General features: G+C 30.8%; 2 protein-coding genes across 2 annotated transcripts; both read left to right on the top strand.

The window, feature by feature from the left end:
- The first annotated feature begins 5,763 nt into the window (after positions 1–5,763).
- On the top strand, positions 5,764–9,377 carry LOC114410170 (bZIP transcription factor 18-like). The gene is made up of 4 exons (XM_028373996.1): positions 5,764–6,252; positions 6,335–6,467; positions 8,121–8,205; positions 8,588–9,377. The coding sequence occupies exons 1-4, from the start codon at positions 5,954–5,956 to the stop codon at positions 8,959–8,961; spliced, it is 891 nt and encodes a 296-aa protein (XP_028229797.1). The 5' UTR covers positions 5,764–5,953; the 3' UTR covers positions 8,962–9,377.
- An 8,234-nt stretch (positions 9,378–17,611) lies between these two features.
- LOC114410169 (expansin-A8-like) lies at positions 17,612–19,410 on the top strand. The gene is made up of 3 exons (XM_028373995.1): positions 17,612–17,836; positions 18,136–18,448; positions 18,765–19,410. Exons 1-3 carry the CDS (start codon positions 17,701–17,703, stop codon positions 19,066–19,068), a joined length of 753 nt encoding a protein of 250 aa, XP_028229796.1. The 5' UTR covers positions 17,612–17,700; the 3' UTR covers positions 19,069–19,410.
- Positions 19,411–20,277: the final 867 nt, after the last annotated feature.

Raw genomic sequence — 20,277 nt, 5'->3', positions numbered from 1 at the left:
TTAATTTAATAAAGAATGTTGAAAGAAATCTTATGAAATACAAGAAAAATATATATATTTGGAGTGAGAAAATAAGTATAAATTATTGAGGCAAAGTGTAAGAGTATTAATAATTATAATATAATTAACAAAAAATATTATTATTAATTAATTTAGAATAAATATTTCATACTACCATGTTTTAACATAATTTACAATATAATCATTAAATTTCTGTTATAAATAAAAATTTTGTGATTTTCATTTTATCAGAAATAAAGTCTATAAGTAACTTTTAAACTTAGTGTATATGTCAAGAAAATAAAAATATTTTTAAAAAAATATATAAAAAAGAGAAAATATCCTTTAGTCCCTATCATTTTTGTCTAATGTTGTCAAGGTCCCTATACTTTCCTATTGATAGAAGTAATCTTCAAATCTTTTTTTTAAAGGTAAATTTAGTCTTTCTTTCATAAGAACTAATCGTATTTTTTTTAAGTTAAAAGAATGATTAAATTTAAGGAACAAATTGGTTGATACAAAAGTATGAAGACCTTTATGGCTGAAAGTATAGGAGACTATAAATACATTTTTTTCTTTAAAAAATATTTAAAATTATTTTTAAGTATTTAAAAGTATGTATTTAATATAAATTAACTTATAAACAAAATCCACGGAATAAAAATGTATAAATTAAATTTGTATATGATTGATTGTTGAAGAAAATTGCAATCTTTAATTTTAGAAAAAAATAATTTTAAATTTTTTTTAAGTTTATATATTTTGAGAAAGAAGAAAAGGATATGAAAAAAAAATAGATGTGATGAGTAATGTGGTGGTAAGGAAAGTAAGAGATTATATTTATTAAGCATTTAGGCAAGGAAAAAAAAATAGATAATGATTTTGATAATTTAAAAATAATTAATGATGCAAGTAAATAGTATTTCAATTATTATCAAATGATAACGTCAAAATCCACATGACAAAAAATCATAATGTACATAACAAAATTATGAAACGAATTCTTTTATGTATAATATAAATGAACATTAGTGATAAACTATTGACATCTTTATATATCATACACATGTTAGCATCTATTTTTTTTATCATATCATATCACTTGTTATACATACATTTTTCTTTCTCTCTCTATCTAAGTGTTGAATAGAATTTGGTATCTATCATTTTTTTAGAATTTGGTATCTATCATTTTTTTCCCAACAATGTTATATGTTGGTTCGACGAGAATGTTATATGGTTTGCTAAAACTGCTTTGGGCAAGTTCATTATTAACCCAAAAAACGTTAAAAGCTTATCAGTTTGGCTTGCTATCTGTATTAAATTAAATCTAATTAAACTTTGTTATTCTTATCTTAAATCCATAAATAGCAAACACAACGCAGTACGCCATAAATTTATGGGAGTGTTTGATATTTCTAGTTTCTATGAGTATACTTTTCTTCGGCATTATGGCTGAGTGTTACGGATTAGATGATAGCGAAAGAGGCCAAAACATAGCTGCAAGTATACAAACTCCTTTGTCGTGTTTTATCGAAGTAATTAAATAAATAATCTCCAAATTAGACAGGGACATATCTTTATGAATTATCACGGTGAGGAGGGTGTGTATTGTATGGCAAATCTATCTACAATGAAGCTTAAGGTGTGTTCCTTTGTAGAGAAAAAAGAAAGTAAAATGAGAGAAATAAACAGTTAAATAATATATGACTCACTCGTTTACTTTGAAATTTAATTCACTTTCTCTACGTTTGTTTTCATAATGCATCCTTAGTAAGTTTGGTGAAAAAGTAGGCACATGGGATGGGGAGAGGTGATGGGGTTGAGATTTCTACATCATGGGCCATTGTCCTCCCCAATGGCAAGAAAAGGGTCCACTCCATGGCGAAGGAAAATTGTTCCTTCATCGGATTCCTCATCATTCTCAGAGAGTGCCACATGTCCCTTAGGATTTGACTTTACCCTATACACAAGTTCCATCATTGCCAGCAGCAACATATTCTCTCGGCTACTTTACCAAATTTCTAGTCTCTCTCACACAATCGTGTCAAGGGAAATTTGAGTCTAGATAAACACATTGTTGTATAGCTTGTGTAATTGACAACTTAGCATACTAATTGGTTTTTGATTTGATTGCATCATTAATGCAATTAATCTTTCCCGTTGAAGTGTCTTTGCTTTTATAGACCGGCACAATAGGGTTTGGGTTGAAAAGACAAACCTAGGTTGTGTCTCGTGAGAGCCTACTTTGAGGAAATATGGAAGGGCAATTGCTATTTGCACTCCCTATTTATTAATACACTTCCCTTTTTATTTTATTTTTATAATTTCCACCCTAACTTATCCTGGTTTCAAAAATCACACTCCCCTTTTGCCTCTTCAACTCATTGTATTTTGAATATTCTTTCCCAGCATTGATTGATATCACTCCTCCATCATGTGTCCCATTAAAATTACTCTTCTCCTCCTTGTAACTATTCTGAGACCACCTCTTCTTCAACAAATTTACCTCTACATCCCTTTTATGCACATTCACATTACTGTGATTTTCAATTCCCCTGCCTATTCATGAAAGCATCCTCGGTACACTTATATTTAAAGTCCAAGCTCACCCAATCACTCACTGGCTTACAATTGGAAAACGAAAATCCAAATAATTATATCTCTTATCTCTCATATAAACCAAAAATCTCCTAATAAATAAATAATGCCTACCTTAGTTGTCTCTGCTCCCATTATGACTACTATTCCCATAATAATCAAAATCGTGATCTTGTTCCAGAAGCACAGTGATTGGAAAAAAGGGAGTAAGAGAGTAAGTCTTTGTTGGGTTTTTTCTTTGTGATCCATGCATTGCAAAGCAACTAAGATGCGGATGAAAGAACCCTGTTTTTCTTTTGATTAATTTCTGGAATCAGGGTATTTCGGGATAAAAAGTTATAAAATCAGAAAAGAGGATTGTATTAGAAAAAAAAGGAGAATGGAAATAGCAACTATCGTGTAGAAGAAAAATTTATTTAAGCCCATAATTGCGGCCTGCAGTGACTTACCGAGATTAGGATACGCATGTGCTCCTCACCCACTCTTAAAAGTCAATTCTTTTTAAAGGTTTAATTAAGTTTTTTTTTGTCATTAATTTAATATATTTTTTGTCCCTATAATTATTTTAAAATAAATATTTCTATAAATTCTAAGCCTTTTATTTTTAGTCTGTTGGCATCAAATTCCATTAAAAAATATTAAGTCATTGGCTTCAACATGCTCCATGTCAGTAAAATAACGTCTTTGTCAGTGGTGGCAGAGCTTGACAAAAATATTTGGAGGGGCCAAAATAATTAAGATTTATAATGTCAAAATTAGATATAATAATTTTGATAATATTGTTTCCTAAATATATATATAAGACACATTAAGTTTTTTTAGGCAAAACAAAATTTTTACGAGAATAAATATAAATATTTAAATTTTCTGTGGATATTTTGACAATTTTAAGGAAATAAACATATTTTTATCAAGTATAAAAATTCTAACATTTCACTTTCAATAGATAAAATAGCTAATCTATTCAATCTATCTTGCAATATTGTTGATTTTGGATATGATTTAAGTAATTTTAATTTTGAAAAACTTCTTTCAGCAGTAGCAATTGTTACAGGGATTGTCAATAAAATTTTATATGCAATGTAAACATTTGGAAAAGAATTTAAAGTTTTAATATAACTCAATACTTCTATTGATGTGCTAATTTCTTTTCTTAACACTTCTCTTAGTACTTTCAATTTTGAAAATAAATCAAGACTATCAATATCAGAGTATTCATTAAACCTTAAAAACTTTTCAAGATTAATACAATATTTTTTCAATTCATCCTCATCTAAAGCTTTAATTTTTTTGGAATCAAATAAAAAACCAAAAATATTCTCATATTGTAAAAATTGTTCAAATCGTGTCTCAATAAAATTAATTGATTAATCTAATATGTATAAAAAATACTCAATACAAAAAGATTTTTTAGGTGAATGTGTGATTTCATTACTAATATTTTCATCAAAATGAGGTTTTCTATGAATTTTACGTTTTTTACAAAATTTTGGTTCTATACCCATGTTGATAACCTTTTTTTTGTGGATTCTAAAGCCAATGCAAACCCGTTTTCCCTTTAATGTTTTAAATAAGTGATAAGACCTTTTAAATGATTTATAGCAACATCTATATACATAATTTTTTGATCAGTTAAAATTTATTAATAATTAGTAATAAAAAAAATTTAGAAACCTAAAAATATTTTTTATTTTATTTTAGACTGATGTCTAATTTGCTTAACATTATACACGGCCCCAATTGAGTTAGGTCCCAAAGAAGATTCTTCCCATTCTTAATGTCAATAAAAGTGTTATCTAACAATATCATGTCATCATTATAATAGTAGATAGACTAAAAGAAATATAGAAGATTTTTTTTACATGAATGAAAATTAAAAAATATATATAGACTAAAGAAAAAAGTAACATATTTACAAATTTCAACTACCAAAAAAATATAATGTATAAGTTTAATTGAAAATTGATATAAAACTGATAATCATGCATTTTCTTAATCTTTCTTTTTTCCTTATTTGAAAACTGTAAGATCATCACACATTACATAAAAGATTCCAAACCATCTACCATATGTAATATTTCCTTTATGCCGAACACACAGGTACCTAAAAAAAACACTATATGCACTTTCGACACGAGCACATACATTTGAATAATCAATTTATCACTTGTTCTCTTTTTTCCTCACTCAACACTCACGTATTCATTTGTTTTACACGCTCCTCGCGTTTCTTTCAATCATTCACAATAAATAGAGGTAATAATAACAGACTAGGTGGCCGATTCATGACTTACGACCTAGCCTACGTAAGGTAGGCCTTATTTTATATATATATATATATATATATATATATATATATATATATATATATATATATATATATATATATATACGAACAATTATTGGTTTGAGTGCAATTGTACTGGTACCTTTTAAGTAAAATATTAAGTTTAAATATTATCAACAGAAAATATGATTGAGAATTTCATTAGATAATTACTAATATGTTGATTAGAATATATTTCACACCTATAATATATTTTTTCGATAATCATTGTCATAAATAAGGAATTAATGTTGGTTATTGAAAAATGGATAGACTCCTCAAAAACTTTTATGTCAAAAAAGAATTAAAGTTTTATAGAAAACTAAAAAATATCAATTAGAATGATTTTTTTAAATACTAAAATGTTAACTATACAAAATTAAAAAATTGATTTAATGGTTGAAAAAAGAAAGAGAATAAGAGAGATTATGAGTTTAAATTTTCCTAACTAACATTCTAATAAAACTAACCAGTGACATTAAAGCATAAATTTGTTTTGAAAGAGTAGGAATAAAACAAAGTCTTAGAAGTATTTGTGGGACAACTTTATCCTTGTCCCTATTCACCTCAAACTTTTGTTAAAGACATTTTATTTACTCAACTCGATTAATTAAGACAATATCAAGTTAACTTGATTTGCATACATATTAAGATGTGAACAATTACAAATTTACAATTAAGATATATTTAAAAATAAATTATATAAACATAAATTTAATTTCATATCATATACAATATTATCTAATGTATATTGGTCCTAAAAAAATGAAGTATAATTTAAAAATGAAAACAAAAAAAATAGGGCGGGTAGTAAACAGCACTAGAAAGACTAAGGGACAAACGATAAAACCGGAAGAAGAAAAACACAAATGAAAACGACAGAATGGAGGAGGATTCATTCTCGTAAAATTCAATTTCTAATTGACATTGACAAGCCTATACGACGCCGTTCGGAGTGAGAACAGAACACAGAGAAACCCATCATCATCGGAAGGTCACTCATTCATTCCCCCAAAACCCAAAACGATGTCGTTTTCTCACCACCGTCGATCTCAATCGGAGATGCATTTCCGGATCAGCGACGACTTCGACCTCGAGGTCGATCTCTCTCCGTCGCATCATTTCCAAGATCCGGCCCCGCTCCTCCAAGATTCCGGATCCATACCCCAATCTCCGCAACCCGAAACCGCCCGCTCCGCTCACCAGAGAAGCAACTCCGCCGACGCCTCTTCCTCCTCGTTGGTCGACGGCATTGAGGCCAAGAAGGCCTTGTCCCCTGATAAGCTCGCTGAATTGTGGACCGCTGATCCCAAACGAGCCAAGAGGTACGTACGTCTTTCCCCATTCTCATCTTTGCATTCTCAAATTAACCTTTTCGATTGAATCGTTCGTGTGATGATGATGCAGGATTCTGGCTAACCGCCAATCCGCGGCTCGCTCCAAAGAGAGGAAAGCCTGTTACGTGTTGCAGCTTGAGAGAAAATTTCAATCTCTTCAAACCGAAGCAACCGCTCTTTGTGCCCGATTAAGTCTTTTTCAGGTTCATATCTGCATTGCTTCATTCATAAGGCATCACGTTGTTCAACAAATATTATTAGCTGCATTTTGTCTATTTTAGGGTGTGTTTCGGGATACAACTTAATTAAACAAATTTTATTACGTCGACATCCAATTAACTATATGGTCACATCATCTTATATGATGTGACAATAAGATGAATTCTTGTTGGAAGCTTATGTGAAAAAAAACATTACACTAATGGGGCATATGAATTGAATTCTATTTAATAAGCTTTAATCACATGAGAGCTTATGTCATATATTTGACCAACCAACATGTTGTGACATAATTGACGGATAATTTTGTCATTTAAGCATGTGATCAAGGGTTTGATGTTCAGGTCTGTTTGTGGAAAAGATATCAGTTCCTTAAATGAATTTTTAGTATTTTGAATTATTAAACCCTTGATTTCTGCCTGGAGTACCCTGAATTCAATCAAAAATATATCTTTGACTTTGACCACATATAGAATATTATTTTGATAATTTAAAAAGAAGTTATGATTCTCAAATTATTTTCATAAGCTCAAATAAGCTTCCCACAAGTTCTTTAAAGCGTCCCCTTGGTTGTTTATAGTGATGCAGGTACTTTTATCGGTTGTCCTTGTGTTTTGTTTTTTGGAATTTATTGTATTTTTAAGATGTGAATGTTGTTAATGCACAGAAGAAATGCTTACATATTTGCATGCGAAAGAACTCTTATATCACGCAATCAATATGTAATGCTTGAAAAGTCATACTCCCTTTCTTTAAAGTCAGGGAAGGAGGGAATCAATGCAAATAATTACTGATTACTGTGCCATGAGAAATGCTAGTGACTCTCTCTGGTACACTCATGTGAAATGCATGCAGGACCTATTTAGTGTCGATAAGATTGTGTATTTATCCTTCTTGTATTATTTATTATTCCAGTATCCCACATTCAGTTACATAATGTCACATCACTTATCACTAACATTTGCGTCTACATGGTAGCTAGCTGGTCTCACCTAGTTTTATCTCCCGTGCAGTTTGTATTTGGATAGTATAAATATACTTAAGATTATTCATGGATGCGGAATTAAATAATTTGGATGAATGAAATCATGTCTATTTTGTAAAAACCATTGGCAATCTTGATCCCCTCATACATATGCAAGGGAATGTGTTTGGTTGTAATGTTCACTAAGCATTGTTCTACACTCTTTTATATTCTCTTTCTTTCACTTTTTTTGTGTGAAATGTCACCTGGGTTTTTTTATTTCTTATATATATAAGATACCTTTTTTATTTTTTCAAATTGAAACACTAGGCTTTTAGATGTCTATTCTAGATCTTTGTCTCATCAACATGATTGTCTTGTAATATTACAGGATGCAATTCCTGTAGGATTTGCTTTATTTGCTTGCTTTAAAGTTTGAATAGGCTGCCTTGTCAATGCCAGGAATAGTAAATTCCCTATTTTTTTCTGGTGATTTTTTCTTTGCAAATTGGTTTACTTTTGATTCTTGAGACGACTTTTTCTTTAAATAAAGATTCCTTTGTTTCCTGTATTGCACTTTGTTTCCAATTCATTAAGTTGATTTGGATATATGTAACAGCGGCATTCATATTATGCTACCTGAGACTTATTCTTTCTGAAACATCTTTTTCAGAGAGATACAACTGGTCTGACTACTGAAAATACAGAGTTGAAGCTTAGGTTACAAGCCATGGAACAACAAGCTAACTTATGTGATGGTATGTTTCAACCATAGTAAATCTACAGATTTTAGTCACTGTACATGTTTATCTTTGACATCAGTTACATATATCTTGGTTATCTTTGATATCAGTTACATTACATATATCCTGAGAAATTTTGCTGGTTTTTGCATCAGCAGGAGTAGAATTATTTACCTACAGAGAAGTTATTGGAAATTGTTTTCAACTTTTGATGCTTTTCTAAATGTCATTTTATAATTGTTAGACTGCATCATTCCAGAAATCGAATTGTTCCTTGTGATCAATAACCTACTAGTAGTGTTTCTGTTTTGTTAAACTTCAGCTAATATATTGTTATTTACAACTCATTTCCATGACTTCAACCCTCCTGTCTCAAAAAATTATAAAATATATACAGCTCTAAATGAAGCACTGAAGAAAGAAGTTGATGGGCTCAAGATTGCAACTGGCGAGATAGTAATGCATAATGCCCATGGTTTGGGAATGCATCCACTTACATATTCTCAGGCTCCATTCTTCTCACATCAGTCACAACATGGGCAGAGTGAACTTCAGGCCATGCAAATGCCACAGTTGCATTCACTCTCATCTAATGTGCCTACTTCCGATGAGCCTCTGTTTGATCTAGACATTCCGTATGATTTGTCAGAAATGTTGTCAAGTGAATCTATCGGCCAATTTCAGGGGCTGGACATAGGCGACGGGGTTTTGCATAATCTGATGCCTGATTGTCCCTCCATTTCTGTTAATAATATTAACAATGCCTTTTGATGCAAATTAGACTGACCAACATGTGACCAGCCTTTTTATTGGAGTGTTCATAGACTGACATGAGTGAGACCTAAAGGTATTGATTTTTTGTTTTCTATTGGCACAAATTAATTTATGTAGATAAAAATGTGAGAGGTTCTTTCAAGTTATATAATCCATTCTGGTCCATTTTTTACATTACTGGGAGAATTTGTACTTAATTGCACCTTCCACGCACACAACTTTTTTACTTCTTGTGTGTACACTTCTTGCACTTAAGACAAACTAGCAGGTGTTTCTGACAGTTCTCGTTTTCTACCATGTTGCACAAATAATCATTTGTTATCAATTTTAATTGCAACTATTCATACATATGGACATGTTGTGCCATGGATGGACCATCATATTTATATTTTTGTGGAAACAGAAGTTAGACATGTTTTGTTGGCTTACCCTCCTGTCAATTTTAAAGAAGCTATTTGAATGAGGGCCTCAAATGTCCACATAGTTTACTCGTTGGCATCGTGTTAGGCGAGAAATAAATGGCAAGCGCTTCTTGCTATCATGTCATGGTGCCTTCTATCTTCTCTTCTGTCTTTTCCCAAAGTTTTTCATTTTAATTTCCCCCTTCTCAGGCATTTTATGTGGCAGGCTTGCTGATAAGATTGCAGAAAGGGTTGTATAGCGTTATAATTTTCTACATTTTGAAAATTAGATTGTTTGTTTTAGTTGAAAAATGTGTAGTTCATTAGTTTGTTTTAGCTGAATTATTGATCGATAATTAAGTATAAATATCTTAAAAGTTGCATAATATATTAAGTAATAAATTAACACTAAATCCTTAAAAAGGTAAGATTTTAAATTGATCTTATTATATGTTTTGTATGATAAAAAAGAAGTCAATAGCAAGTGGTTGAATAATTTGTAAATGAACTTTATATTGTATACTTTTGTTGCTTGACATAGGGTCTTAATTGACTGCAAAATATTTATTTGAATAAAAAATAACAAAACATAAAATAAAACAATTAGTTTAATTTAGTTTTTCATCATCAATTTTGTATCAGATTTCAACAGATTCTATATCAACCGGTCTTTTGGTTTATGTACCTCAAGCATCTAATTAGTTAATCAATTTTCTGGTCAAATCGATTGATCGGATTCGAAATTTTAAAAAATTAAGATTTATTCAAAGAGAGATGAACTAAAGTTACAAAACAGGAAAAAAAAATAATTTTTTCACCATATATTTCTGAGTTAAGTCAATGACCGCTAACGTGTTTGGAAACCACTTTTATCAGGGAAATGATAACTTTTTTATAAAAAAGATCTCTTCATGAGTAAATAAAAATAATTAGTTTTTTTAAAAAAATAAATTGAACTAATTACACATTTTATTTATAGTTTTAAGACAGATAATATGTTTGCTTAGTTTTATTTCGGAGAAAAAAATGACTTGTGAAAATATGCCCAGTATAAGATGTTCAAGTGCGAAATCTTTTTGACCACTTGAGTTAATAAGTAAAATTAGACATAGTTCCCGTATACTTTGCACGAAAAACAGTTACCTGATTATCACCAATAAAAAAAACTTTTAAAAAATAACAATCACAATTCACAGTACTTTCACGGGTTTGACCAATTGACTCAATTACGTGCTTTTTCAATAAAATTTTATCATATAGTAAGAATTTATGTAGACAATTTGACCATATAATTTATTAAAATTAATTTAAAAGAACTTATTTTTAATAAGATTTATCAAATTGATTGAAATATAAAAAAAAAACACGTATAAGAGAGTTATAAATCATTTTTCACAAGTCTAAATAAACATTGTTTAAGCTCTTGCAAACACCTCTAAATACATTGATTCAATCTTTGCAAGTCAAAAGGAAAAAAAAGGAAAAGAACAACTTAAATAGTCTATTATGAGTTGCACATTGAGTATTGAGTATTGTTTTGGATCATAAATAAACAAAGTCATTTTTTTTTAAAGGCAGACAAAGTCATTTATTAGTCCAATACAATTAGGCCTAATAGGATAATTGTAGACGCAGGGTCCTGTACGAGTTGAGGATCTTTCGAGCCCACACCAATGTCCATGCAGTCGCATAGCATGTGATTCGATATGTGTAATTCATCGACAACTTACAACACAAATCATAAGATTCATCCTAGCGATACCTTTTACTCATCACTTAAGAATTACTATTGTAGCATAGAGAATGGTATAAATAAGTCAGAAGCCTTTGGTATATTTTCTAACTTTACACCCGCAAATACCGACTTGAGCATCAGAATCTTTACGTACAGTACATCATCAGAGTTCTAGTCTAGTCATGTAGACTACAATGAATTTTGCTTGAATATTCTGCCCCTTAGACTGGTGTTGAAGAAGTATTATACATTCTCAATGTGGTACTTAAATTTCAAGACTCTTTCATCAAATAAACAAGTCTTTTCAATTGGGTTCTTTTGATGTGCTTAAGTCATAAATCATGCATATAGTCTTAAATCACAAATGATCAGAAAGGGATGCTTGAAATAGAATTATTGCCATGTAATCATCATTACAAGAGCAATGAAAAAGCCCTAATGTAAATTTGGAACCAAAAGATAATTCTATTTAAGTTGGATAGAATTATTATGTGTGTTGAATTTTTCCTTTGACTTCCTGATTATATACATTATATTTTGATTATATTTCTAATTAATGTGATATCTTCAATACACTTTCCTTATGTCAAGGATTATACTTCTCGAATGTAAAATTTGTAAGATTAGACATTTGCGGGTCCAATAACGGATGACCAAACAAGCTGAATAATAATCCTTAGATTGTATTTTATTTCTAAATCTTAAAATTTAGGTTTGAGTTTACCTATGATATGAATAAAAATAGTGACCCATGTTGTCCATCCTGAATCCTAACGTGCATTGGTTCCTCTCAGACTTGTTAGCATAATGAAGTTTGTCTAACAATAACTTCTTTGTCATTTTAACTCAATAATAAATAATGGCTATCTTGGATTTTCATTGTTAACAATAAGAATTTCATTTAAGTTCACTAGCATCTCATTAAGCTCATTAAGTGTGTTTAAATTTAAACTAATCCAAAATAAAAACTAAAAATCACTAAAAATATCAAAAATCAAATCAAACCGATTATTTTTAAATTTGTTTGAATGATTTTTTTTCCCTCAAAATGATTAGTTTGTGGTTTGTGTTTTTGAAACCAAACCAAACCACAACACTTATATTAACATCTCTATTACTTTAGCGTTATGCATTTTATATGTATTACTTGAGTCTCACGGTATTTTATAGTATTATGTATGTATACAAATTTATATGATATATACTACTTTCTTTTTCATATGTCCTTTTTAAGATATGTTTGATTTAAAATTGATGAAAATTTGATAGATTTTTGTTGTAGAAAATTTAACATGTTAACAAGTTTTATAGATTGTTATTAAGAATTTTTTTGATGTAATTTAATTTAAAAGTTGGAAGAGAGTACATGCATTCTAATGAAATAATATTTTAGTAAAAATAGAAAAAACTAAATCAAACCGTAAAATATTAGTTTGATTTGATTTAGATTTTATTTTAAATAAAAACTCTAAACAACATATGTTTTTTAAATTTAATTCTAGTGATTTTTTTATAATAAAAAAATCAAATCACACCGAATCATGAACACCTAGATCCCATCCAATTAGGAAAATTAATGCATATATTCTTTTTCTTTTTACCTAACTTCAACTAAATTACAACCTCTATACCTAACCGAGCTCTTGAAACAACTGGTATGATCCAAAGCAGTTAACCCTACATCAGATTCTATCATCTAATAGAGCCAATGCGACACATCATTTCAACGGATACACGGGCACGTAACTTGTAACCAAAAATAGTCTCACTTCTTATGGTTATGGATGGCCTATTAGGCTACAGCCCCCAGCATCCAACTTTAATGCACATGGTAGGGTTGGGAACATGTTTGAATTTGAAGTTTGAACAAGACAAAAGAAACTAACTTTTGAAAGACTCTACATATCTTCCACATATATGACCATTGCAGTTAACTACCAGTGGAAAGGGACACCATCAAATCCTTTGTTAATGGTTCAACTTCAGTCCATATTCTGGGTTTTGCATGTTGTCCAAGTGGAACTAGGAGACATGCCTTGTGGATGGCAATTTCATATGGTCCCTAGACAAATTAACAATGTATGGATTTTATCCATATGCCCTTCTGTGGATCTCATTTCTAGTGTCCTTCAGCCACTCCCCTTAAGGAGATTCTTTTGAATTTTCTTTGTTCGATCTATCAAGCATTAACAAAAAAAAATTCTCATCATTTTTTAATTTCATTTTTGTTGTCATTATTATCATCCCTTTTTTATTTATTTATAGATATACTCGATTTTAAGAAGTGGTGGAATGTTGGATGGTCATAAATGTACAAGCAAGGAACTTTATTGTTTCCCTTTTGGTCTTTTGTTTTTTGGACACAGATTTTCCAGTCCTCTATCAAAATCTGACACTAGTTTTGGCATGCCCTCTTCATGTTTCCTTCTACTTTTTTTGGTTTTGTGGTAAGGCCATTAAATCTTGACACATTAGCACCGAAAATCCATGCACTCAAAAATGACATTGGCTCTTTCATAAAAAAGTTTTAATTTCTTTTTGGTTAATTGCTACCTTTTATATATCTACGGAAACTACCCTGATAGGACAATGATGAAAAAACAAAAAGGTAAAAACATCCTTCACGATTATGGGTAGAAAATGCTGCTTCAGTGCTTCATATATATCAGAATCAGATCACGGGAGTGATTAATTCATCAAACCATACTCTGATGTTATTATTTCAATCCCTATCAAGACAAATTAGCTGGTTTCATGAAAAGATGTTCCTACGGTGATTTAAAAGGGACGTTTAATCGTGTCCTAATAAAAGATTGCCACAACGTAACCAAATGATTTGATACCACCATACAGTTGCTGATCTATATAGATTTGTCCTTTTGTTCTTACTATCTCTTAAAATTTAATTTTACTTTTTCAAGTAATACTCGGGAGGAGGTTTCTTCTCATCATATATTCTTACAAACACTTTTATATATGTTATTAAGATTCCATATGCAATGTCTACATAATATACATCAGAAATGCGTCGGCTAAAATTTCAAACCAATTAATCTATAGTGAAGCAAATAACCATAACACCATATCTCAGTCTGATTACACTGACCTTATTTAATGTACCATTTTTAATTTCAATCAACATAAACATGTTCTAAGTCAGCATTTTTTTTCATAAAATTTTTCTCCACCGTGTAACAATCAAAGTAGCTTCCAGTTGTAAGCAAACTATATAAATATTAATTAAAAACAATCCACGTCTCGTATCATAATAATAATGCATATCAATTGATCACTACTGATATAACAAGTCACTAGATGATTAATTTATTTACGTATAAGTCATTATCCAAATTTGTTGTAATTGCTTTCCAGTTTTCATTCGTCAATATCCACAGAAACAAAACAACACAATTTTTTTTATTCTTTCTGAAAATGACACTTGAATGAAATTGGCCGTGAAGAACGGGACGGGCATGTGCTCGTAACGTGGTAGGACCAATGTGAGATCTTAACACTAGTTTTTCTACAACACCGTCAAAAAAGGAACGTACAGAAAAGTAGCACCGTAAAATGATGGTTGGAAGCATCGAAAGCTTAGTTTCATTAAACAACAAATTAACCACTCTCATTCTCTTTGGTTAAACTTCAAGCCCGTTCATTAATCGCCATGTAATAATTTATATGCTTTTTGTTAAGCCCCAAGTCCTTTGATTAAATGCAACCACATGTACTAAAAACATATAACTTAATTAAATGAGCAAGGTCCGTAAATTATTATAATATTCTTAGTATTATTTTTTATTCTTAATAGAATCGCATGTCTATGTGGCACATTCCAAATAGTACTAGGCTAGTTGTTCCGTTCAACAATTTGACTGTGTCACTGTAATGGTTAGATCAATTTAATTAACACAGTACACAAAGTTGTTACCTCCTGATTCTTGATGTAGGCTTCTAGTTATATGCTTAAAAGAGTGAATCTCTTCTAACGAAACTTGCTTATATCAATACTTAAGTTAGCAAAAGAGATGTATAAGTGTGAGAAAAATATTAGAAAAAGTTATTATGGCACTTGGGGATTTACCTCCTAATATGGAATGTGGTCCTTGTCATTCAAGGAAATTAGAATCTTCATAATAAGAAAAATGTATACCCTTTTGATGAGGTAAGGAAAAAAACAGATGAGTAAAATTTTGTAATCTTTGATATGGGTAAATTCGTTGGAGAAAAATGGTCCACAGGACCACAACAAAAGTATACTGTTATACTTGCTACTTGGACAAACATTTCACATATTTTTTTTAAATTGTTAAAAAAACCTTAAAACTACATAGATATAACTCTACTAAAGTAAACTATACATGTTTCTTCATTTTAGAAAAGTTGAAACAATGAGTTAGTTTGATATGACTGTTTTAATTTAAATTTATCTGTGCACTGTGGTATGAAGAGTGGGTAACCAAACTTTGATTCACCATATAAGTGGACATATATAGGGTAATTTATTTTAACAGCGGAGACATTCACATTAGTGCCTTCTCGTTAAAGTATAGTGTACTTTTGCTTAATTAGAGTATCATTTGTCATTGTAGCCGACAAATAAAATATAGGATTCTCTCCAAGTAATAGTCATCTGAAGTGACTAATATATGCGAGGATTGTAATTAAAAAGTTAGGCAACCGAAAGAAAAAGACACAGAATTTGTAAGTTCTTTTCTTTTTAGTTTTGGTCATCATTGTAAAATTCAAGCCGTATCGATTTTTCAAATCTTCTTAACTTGAGCATGCCACACGTGTAATCAAAATACTTGAGCTCTTGGTTTTGATGGACTGCTACACTTTCATGTTGGTTATTTGCTAAGATACTCTCCAATATTAAATCCTTCTGCATACAAATTTCTCTAAAAAAAAACTGTGTCCTATTCATATGTAATAGGGTAGAGCCAAGCAGAACCACCATATAGGAAGGGCACTGTATCTCTCTAGAGAGGACTTGGGGGAACGGGGGATTGTAGCAGCATTCACAAAATATAATATTTTAATTTTTCTTTCTAAGGACATTCACAAAATAGTTGGTTTTTTTTTTATTTCTCACAAATATCTTATTTTTTTGAAAGACAAATTTATTTGAGACTCTGAGATATTAAATATAAATACTTCTTTTAAGGAATATTTGGATTACAATTCGATATGTTTGTGAGAGACCAGTATCTTATGCTAAACCAATCCCTTTAGTACATGTGAACTTCAACTCTATAAGAAAATTTCAACCTTGGTTCAATACGATGGAAGATACTAACCTCTTTAACTAAAACCAACCCTATTAACAAATAAAGTTGCTAACTAGTAGAACTTAGAATGGTCCATTGCATGCAAATTGCGCATAAGATGAGAAGTGAAAACAGGTTATACTATAGTAATAATAATAACACTAGCAGTCTAGAATACCTTCACACAAAGAAAGTCATTAATTCTAAACAGTTTGGTGCGACCCTCAACAGCAGCACACCATGTTGGACGTATCTCAAGGTCAGAGTCAGTGACCCAAAATTAGTGGCCCTTTTCTGCTATAGGCCGTGATTTAAGGGAAAGTTTTAAGAAGAGAATACATATCACACTAATGGATGTATTTAAGATATTGGTTAATAAATTTAAAATAAAAAATTATTTAAATGTATAAAATTATATGGTTTATTATCTTTTTAAACTGTCCTATAATTTTTATAAATAAATATTTTTTTAATTTTTTTAATCAATATAGTAAGGATTTGTCTCAAGACATTGGTTAATAAGATTTTTATAAAAGATTTAATTAATTATTTGATCCCTATAATTTAAAATTGATCTTTTCAATTCATATAATTTATATTTTAATTACATTGCTACAATATATATATATATAATTTCAAATTAATTATAAATTATTAACTAATTTTTTATTACAAATTATTTTGCGATAAAATAGTTATGAATTACTTGATAATATTTTAATAATTAATTATAATTGATAATATTATTCATATTTTGATGATAATGACTAAAAAATAATTAAAATATAAAATATAAGATAAAAAAGTCACTTTTAAACTATAAGAATTAAGAGATAATTAAAATATAAATTATAAAAATTAAAAATATTATTTTCAAAATACATAAACTAAAAAAATAAAAATATAAATATGAAAACTAAAAAAATCACTTAAAACTAAAAGATACAAATAAAAATACATCAAATAAATAATTAAACCTTTATAAAATTACAAGAGAAACAGTTAAAGAATACATGTGCCGAGTGGGCCCGTAGATTAAGTAGTTGGTAGTGTAACCGAAACACATGCATGTGCGCCTTGATTCTTGCTCGACGTTCCAAAAAATGTGAATCCTTTGGCTTCTCTCTTTAGACCTGAGAAACTCTATGTTGTCTCATTCGGGCATGGTACCCCACATCCCTCACTCTTTACTGCCTCCAACCTATGCTTAACTTTTCCTATATAAAGCAAACCAAACCTTAGCTAAGCATTAAACACCAACGAGTAAGCCTCTCCTACTATCTTTAAATCCTTTTGTACCCTCAACTTCCCTAAGCACTAGCACCACACAATGGTCATTGCAGCAACCCCTCTTCTCTTCTTTCTTCTTAATTTATGCCTAAGAGGCACTTATGCTGACTATGGAGGTGGATGGCAAGGTGGTCATGCTACATTTTATGGTGGGGGTGATGCATCTGGCACAATGGGTAAGTTCATTCAAAGTGTTACATTTTTAGAGTATTTCAAAAGGTTTTAGTTTCACATTACCTAATTTTGCTAAGTTTATTTTTCAACATGATAATTACACAAAGTTCAAACAAATGCCTTGTCTTTTCATTTGGGCACATTTGGAGGGTTCAAAGGAAAAATAAAAAAACATAACTTTATATCACGGGCACCTTAATGTTGTGCATTACTTTCACTCTCTCTCCTATTATTATGAGTCAAAGATATTTTTCACTTAGGATGTGTGGTTACTCATGAAAAAATTGTTGCTTTTTTACAGGAGGGGCTTGTGGTTATGGAAATTTGTACAGCCAAGGCTATGGAACCAACACTGCAGCACTCAGCACTGCTCTATTCAACAATGGCATGAGCTGCGGGTCTTGCTATGAGATGAAATGTGACACTGACCCCAAATGGTGCCTCCCCGGTAGCATAATCGTCACTGCCACAAACTTCTGCCCCCCTAACTTTGCATTGGCTAATAACAATGGTGGTTGGTGCAACCCTCCTTTGCAACACTTCGATCTTGCTGAGCCTGCTTTCTTGCAAATTGCTCAGTACAAAGCTGGAATTGTTCCTGTTTCCTTCAGAAGGTAATAATAAATGAAACATTACAAACACCTCAAGTATTTTTATTTTACTTTTTTTTCCCTCCAATTTTAGCTTTAAGCTCATTGTGATCATCTAGAAGATTCCAACCAATAAGACTTAACCTTTTATACTTACATATACTAAAACTTGTCTACTAAGTGATTCTAGTTCAATTGGTTGAATAAATGCATGAGTTGTACTAAACTTTCTAGTACTTTCTTCAATTCCTACATATGAAAAAAAATACTAAATCTTGTCTTTACTTAATCGATGTGAGACCTAATTCTCCAACATGCTTTTGTTTTTGGCCTAAAACAGAGTCCCCTGTGTGAAGAAAGGAGGGATCAGGTTCACCATCAATGGTCACTCTTACTTCAACTTGGTTCTCATCACAAATGTTGGTGGAGCAGGAGATGTTCATTCTGTGTCCATCAAAGGCTCAAGGACTGGGTGGCAAACCATGTCTAGAAACTGGGGGCAGAATTGGCAAAGCAATTCTTACCTCAATGGGCAAAGCCTCTCTTTTCAGGTCACTACAAGTGATGGCAGGACTCTCACTAGCAACAACATTGTGCCTGCTAACTGGCAATTTGGACAAACATTTGAAGGGGCACAGTTCTAGGAACCATAATAATTTTTAAGTTCACATTTTGTGTGTAATATATGATGGCATTGTTCACTTGTTTTTGTTATAGTTGGAAAGGGTGGGGAAAGAGAAGAAAAGGTAGATTAGTAGGAGTTTCAGGCCAACATGGCCCCTAATGCTGTGGTGGCTATATGGCACCCGCTAGGACTAATATAATATAACGTCTTTAATTTTATATCTGTCACATTGATCGATGCCTTTTGATGAACTAAAAGGTGTTGATGATCTCAATTGCCTTGTATTTTTTATCCCCCACAATGGTACAAAAACCAATTTGGGGGCCATTTAATATCAAGTTGAATATGCTTTCTGATTACAGGTCTTTTTCCAACTCTTGCATTTTCAGTGACTATATTAAATTTGATTAAGAAATTTGCACCGACTTCATTTTACTAGGATTTTCACTTCAGTACTCCTTGTCCTGCGCTTGTTACGCATGTGAAAAAATAAACCAGTTTCTTGTTCCATGTTTTAATATTGAATTGGGTTGTTGCCTCTATATACATAGGCTAGATTACCAAGTAATATATGATTCTAAAAGTCAATAATTTTTTTATACATTTTCCTTTTTTCTACTTTTCCAATTTCTTATTGCACTGGGACGAGGACTTTGGGTTGGCTTGGACCATCAATAGCAATAGCAACTATAAAGAATAAAAATGCAACGTTTTTCCCATACCGAAAGAAAAGAGACTGACTAGCTAACTTCTTCGGGTAACACAATTGTGTCCCAAAAAGCTTCTCAAATTTAAGAGTTAAGCTGTTATAAAAAAATATGAAATTTAAATTGTTATTGTTGGTCATCCTAGTGGCGGTGGTGTTCGTCCTGTCTAGATGGTTGTATTTTTAATAACGAAAATGAATTGCAGAACATGACATATGTATATAGACACATTTCAAGGTCAAAATTTGATACCATTTCGAAGTTTAGTAATGCTTTGTAAATTGTAATGAAGCCCTATTTTAAATCATTTTTTGATATATAGATTAGAGCTATTTTAGATCAATTTTAAGCTAAAGAAAAGGGTACTCAACCATTTATAACTAGAACCATTGATTGAATTCGTTTATAAGATCTTATCTTGGCTTGTAAGATAAAGCTTAAATTTGCTTTCTCAGCAATGATTTTGACTCCTCCAGAAGTTCTTCTCAGTTTGCTAGCTGGTCAGCTACTAACAATGGTTT

This window comes from Glycine soja, chromosome 4, assembly GCF_004193775.1.
Source record: "Glycine soja cultivar W05 chromosome 4, ASM419377v2, whole genome shotgun sequence".
Classification (NCBI taxonomy): Eukaryota; Viridiplantae; Streptophyta; class Magnoliopsida; order Fabales; family Fabaceae; genus Glycine; species Glycine soja.
The sequence above is the reverse complement of the archived record's forward strand: the minus strand, read 5'-3'. Positions and strand labels throughout refer to the sequence as shown.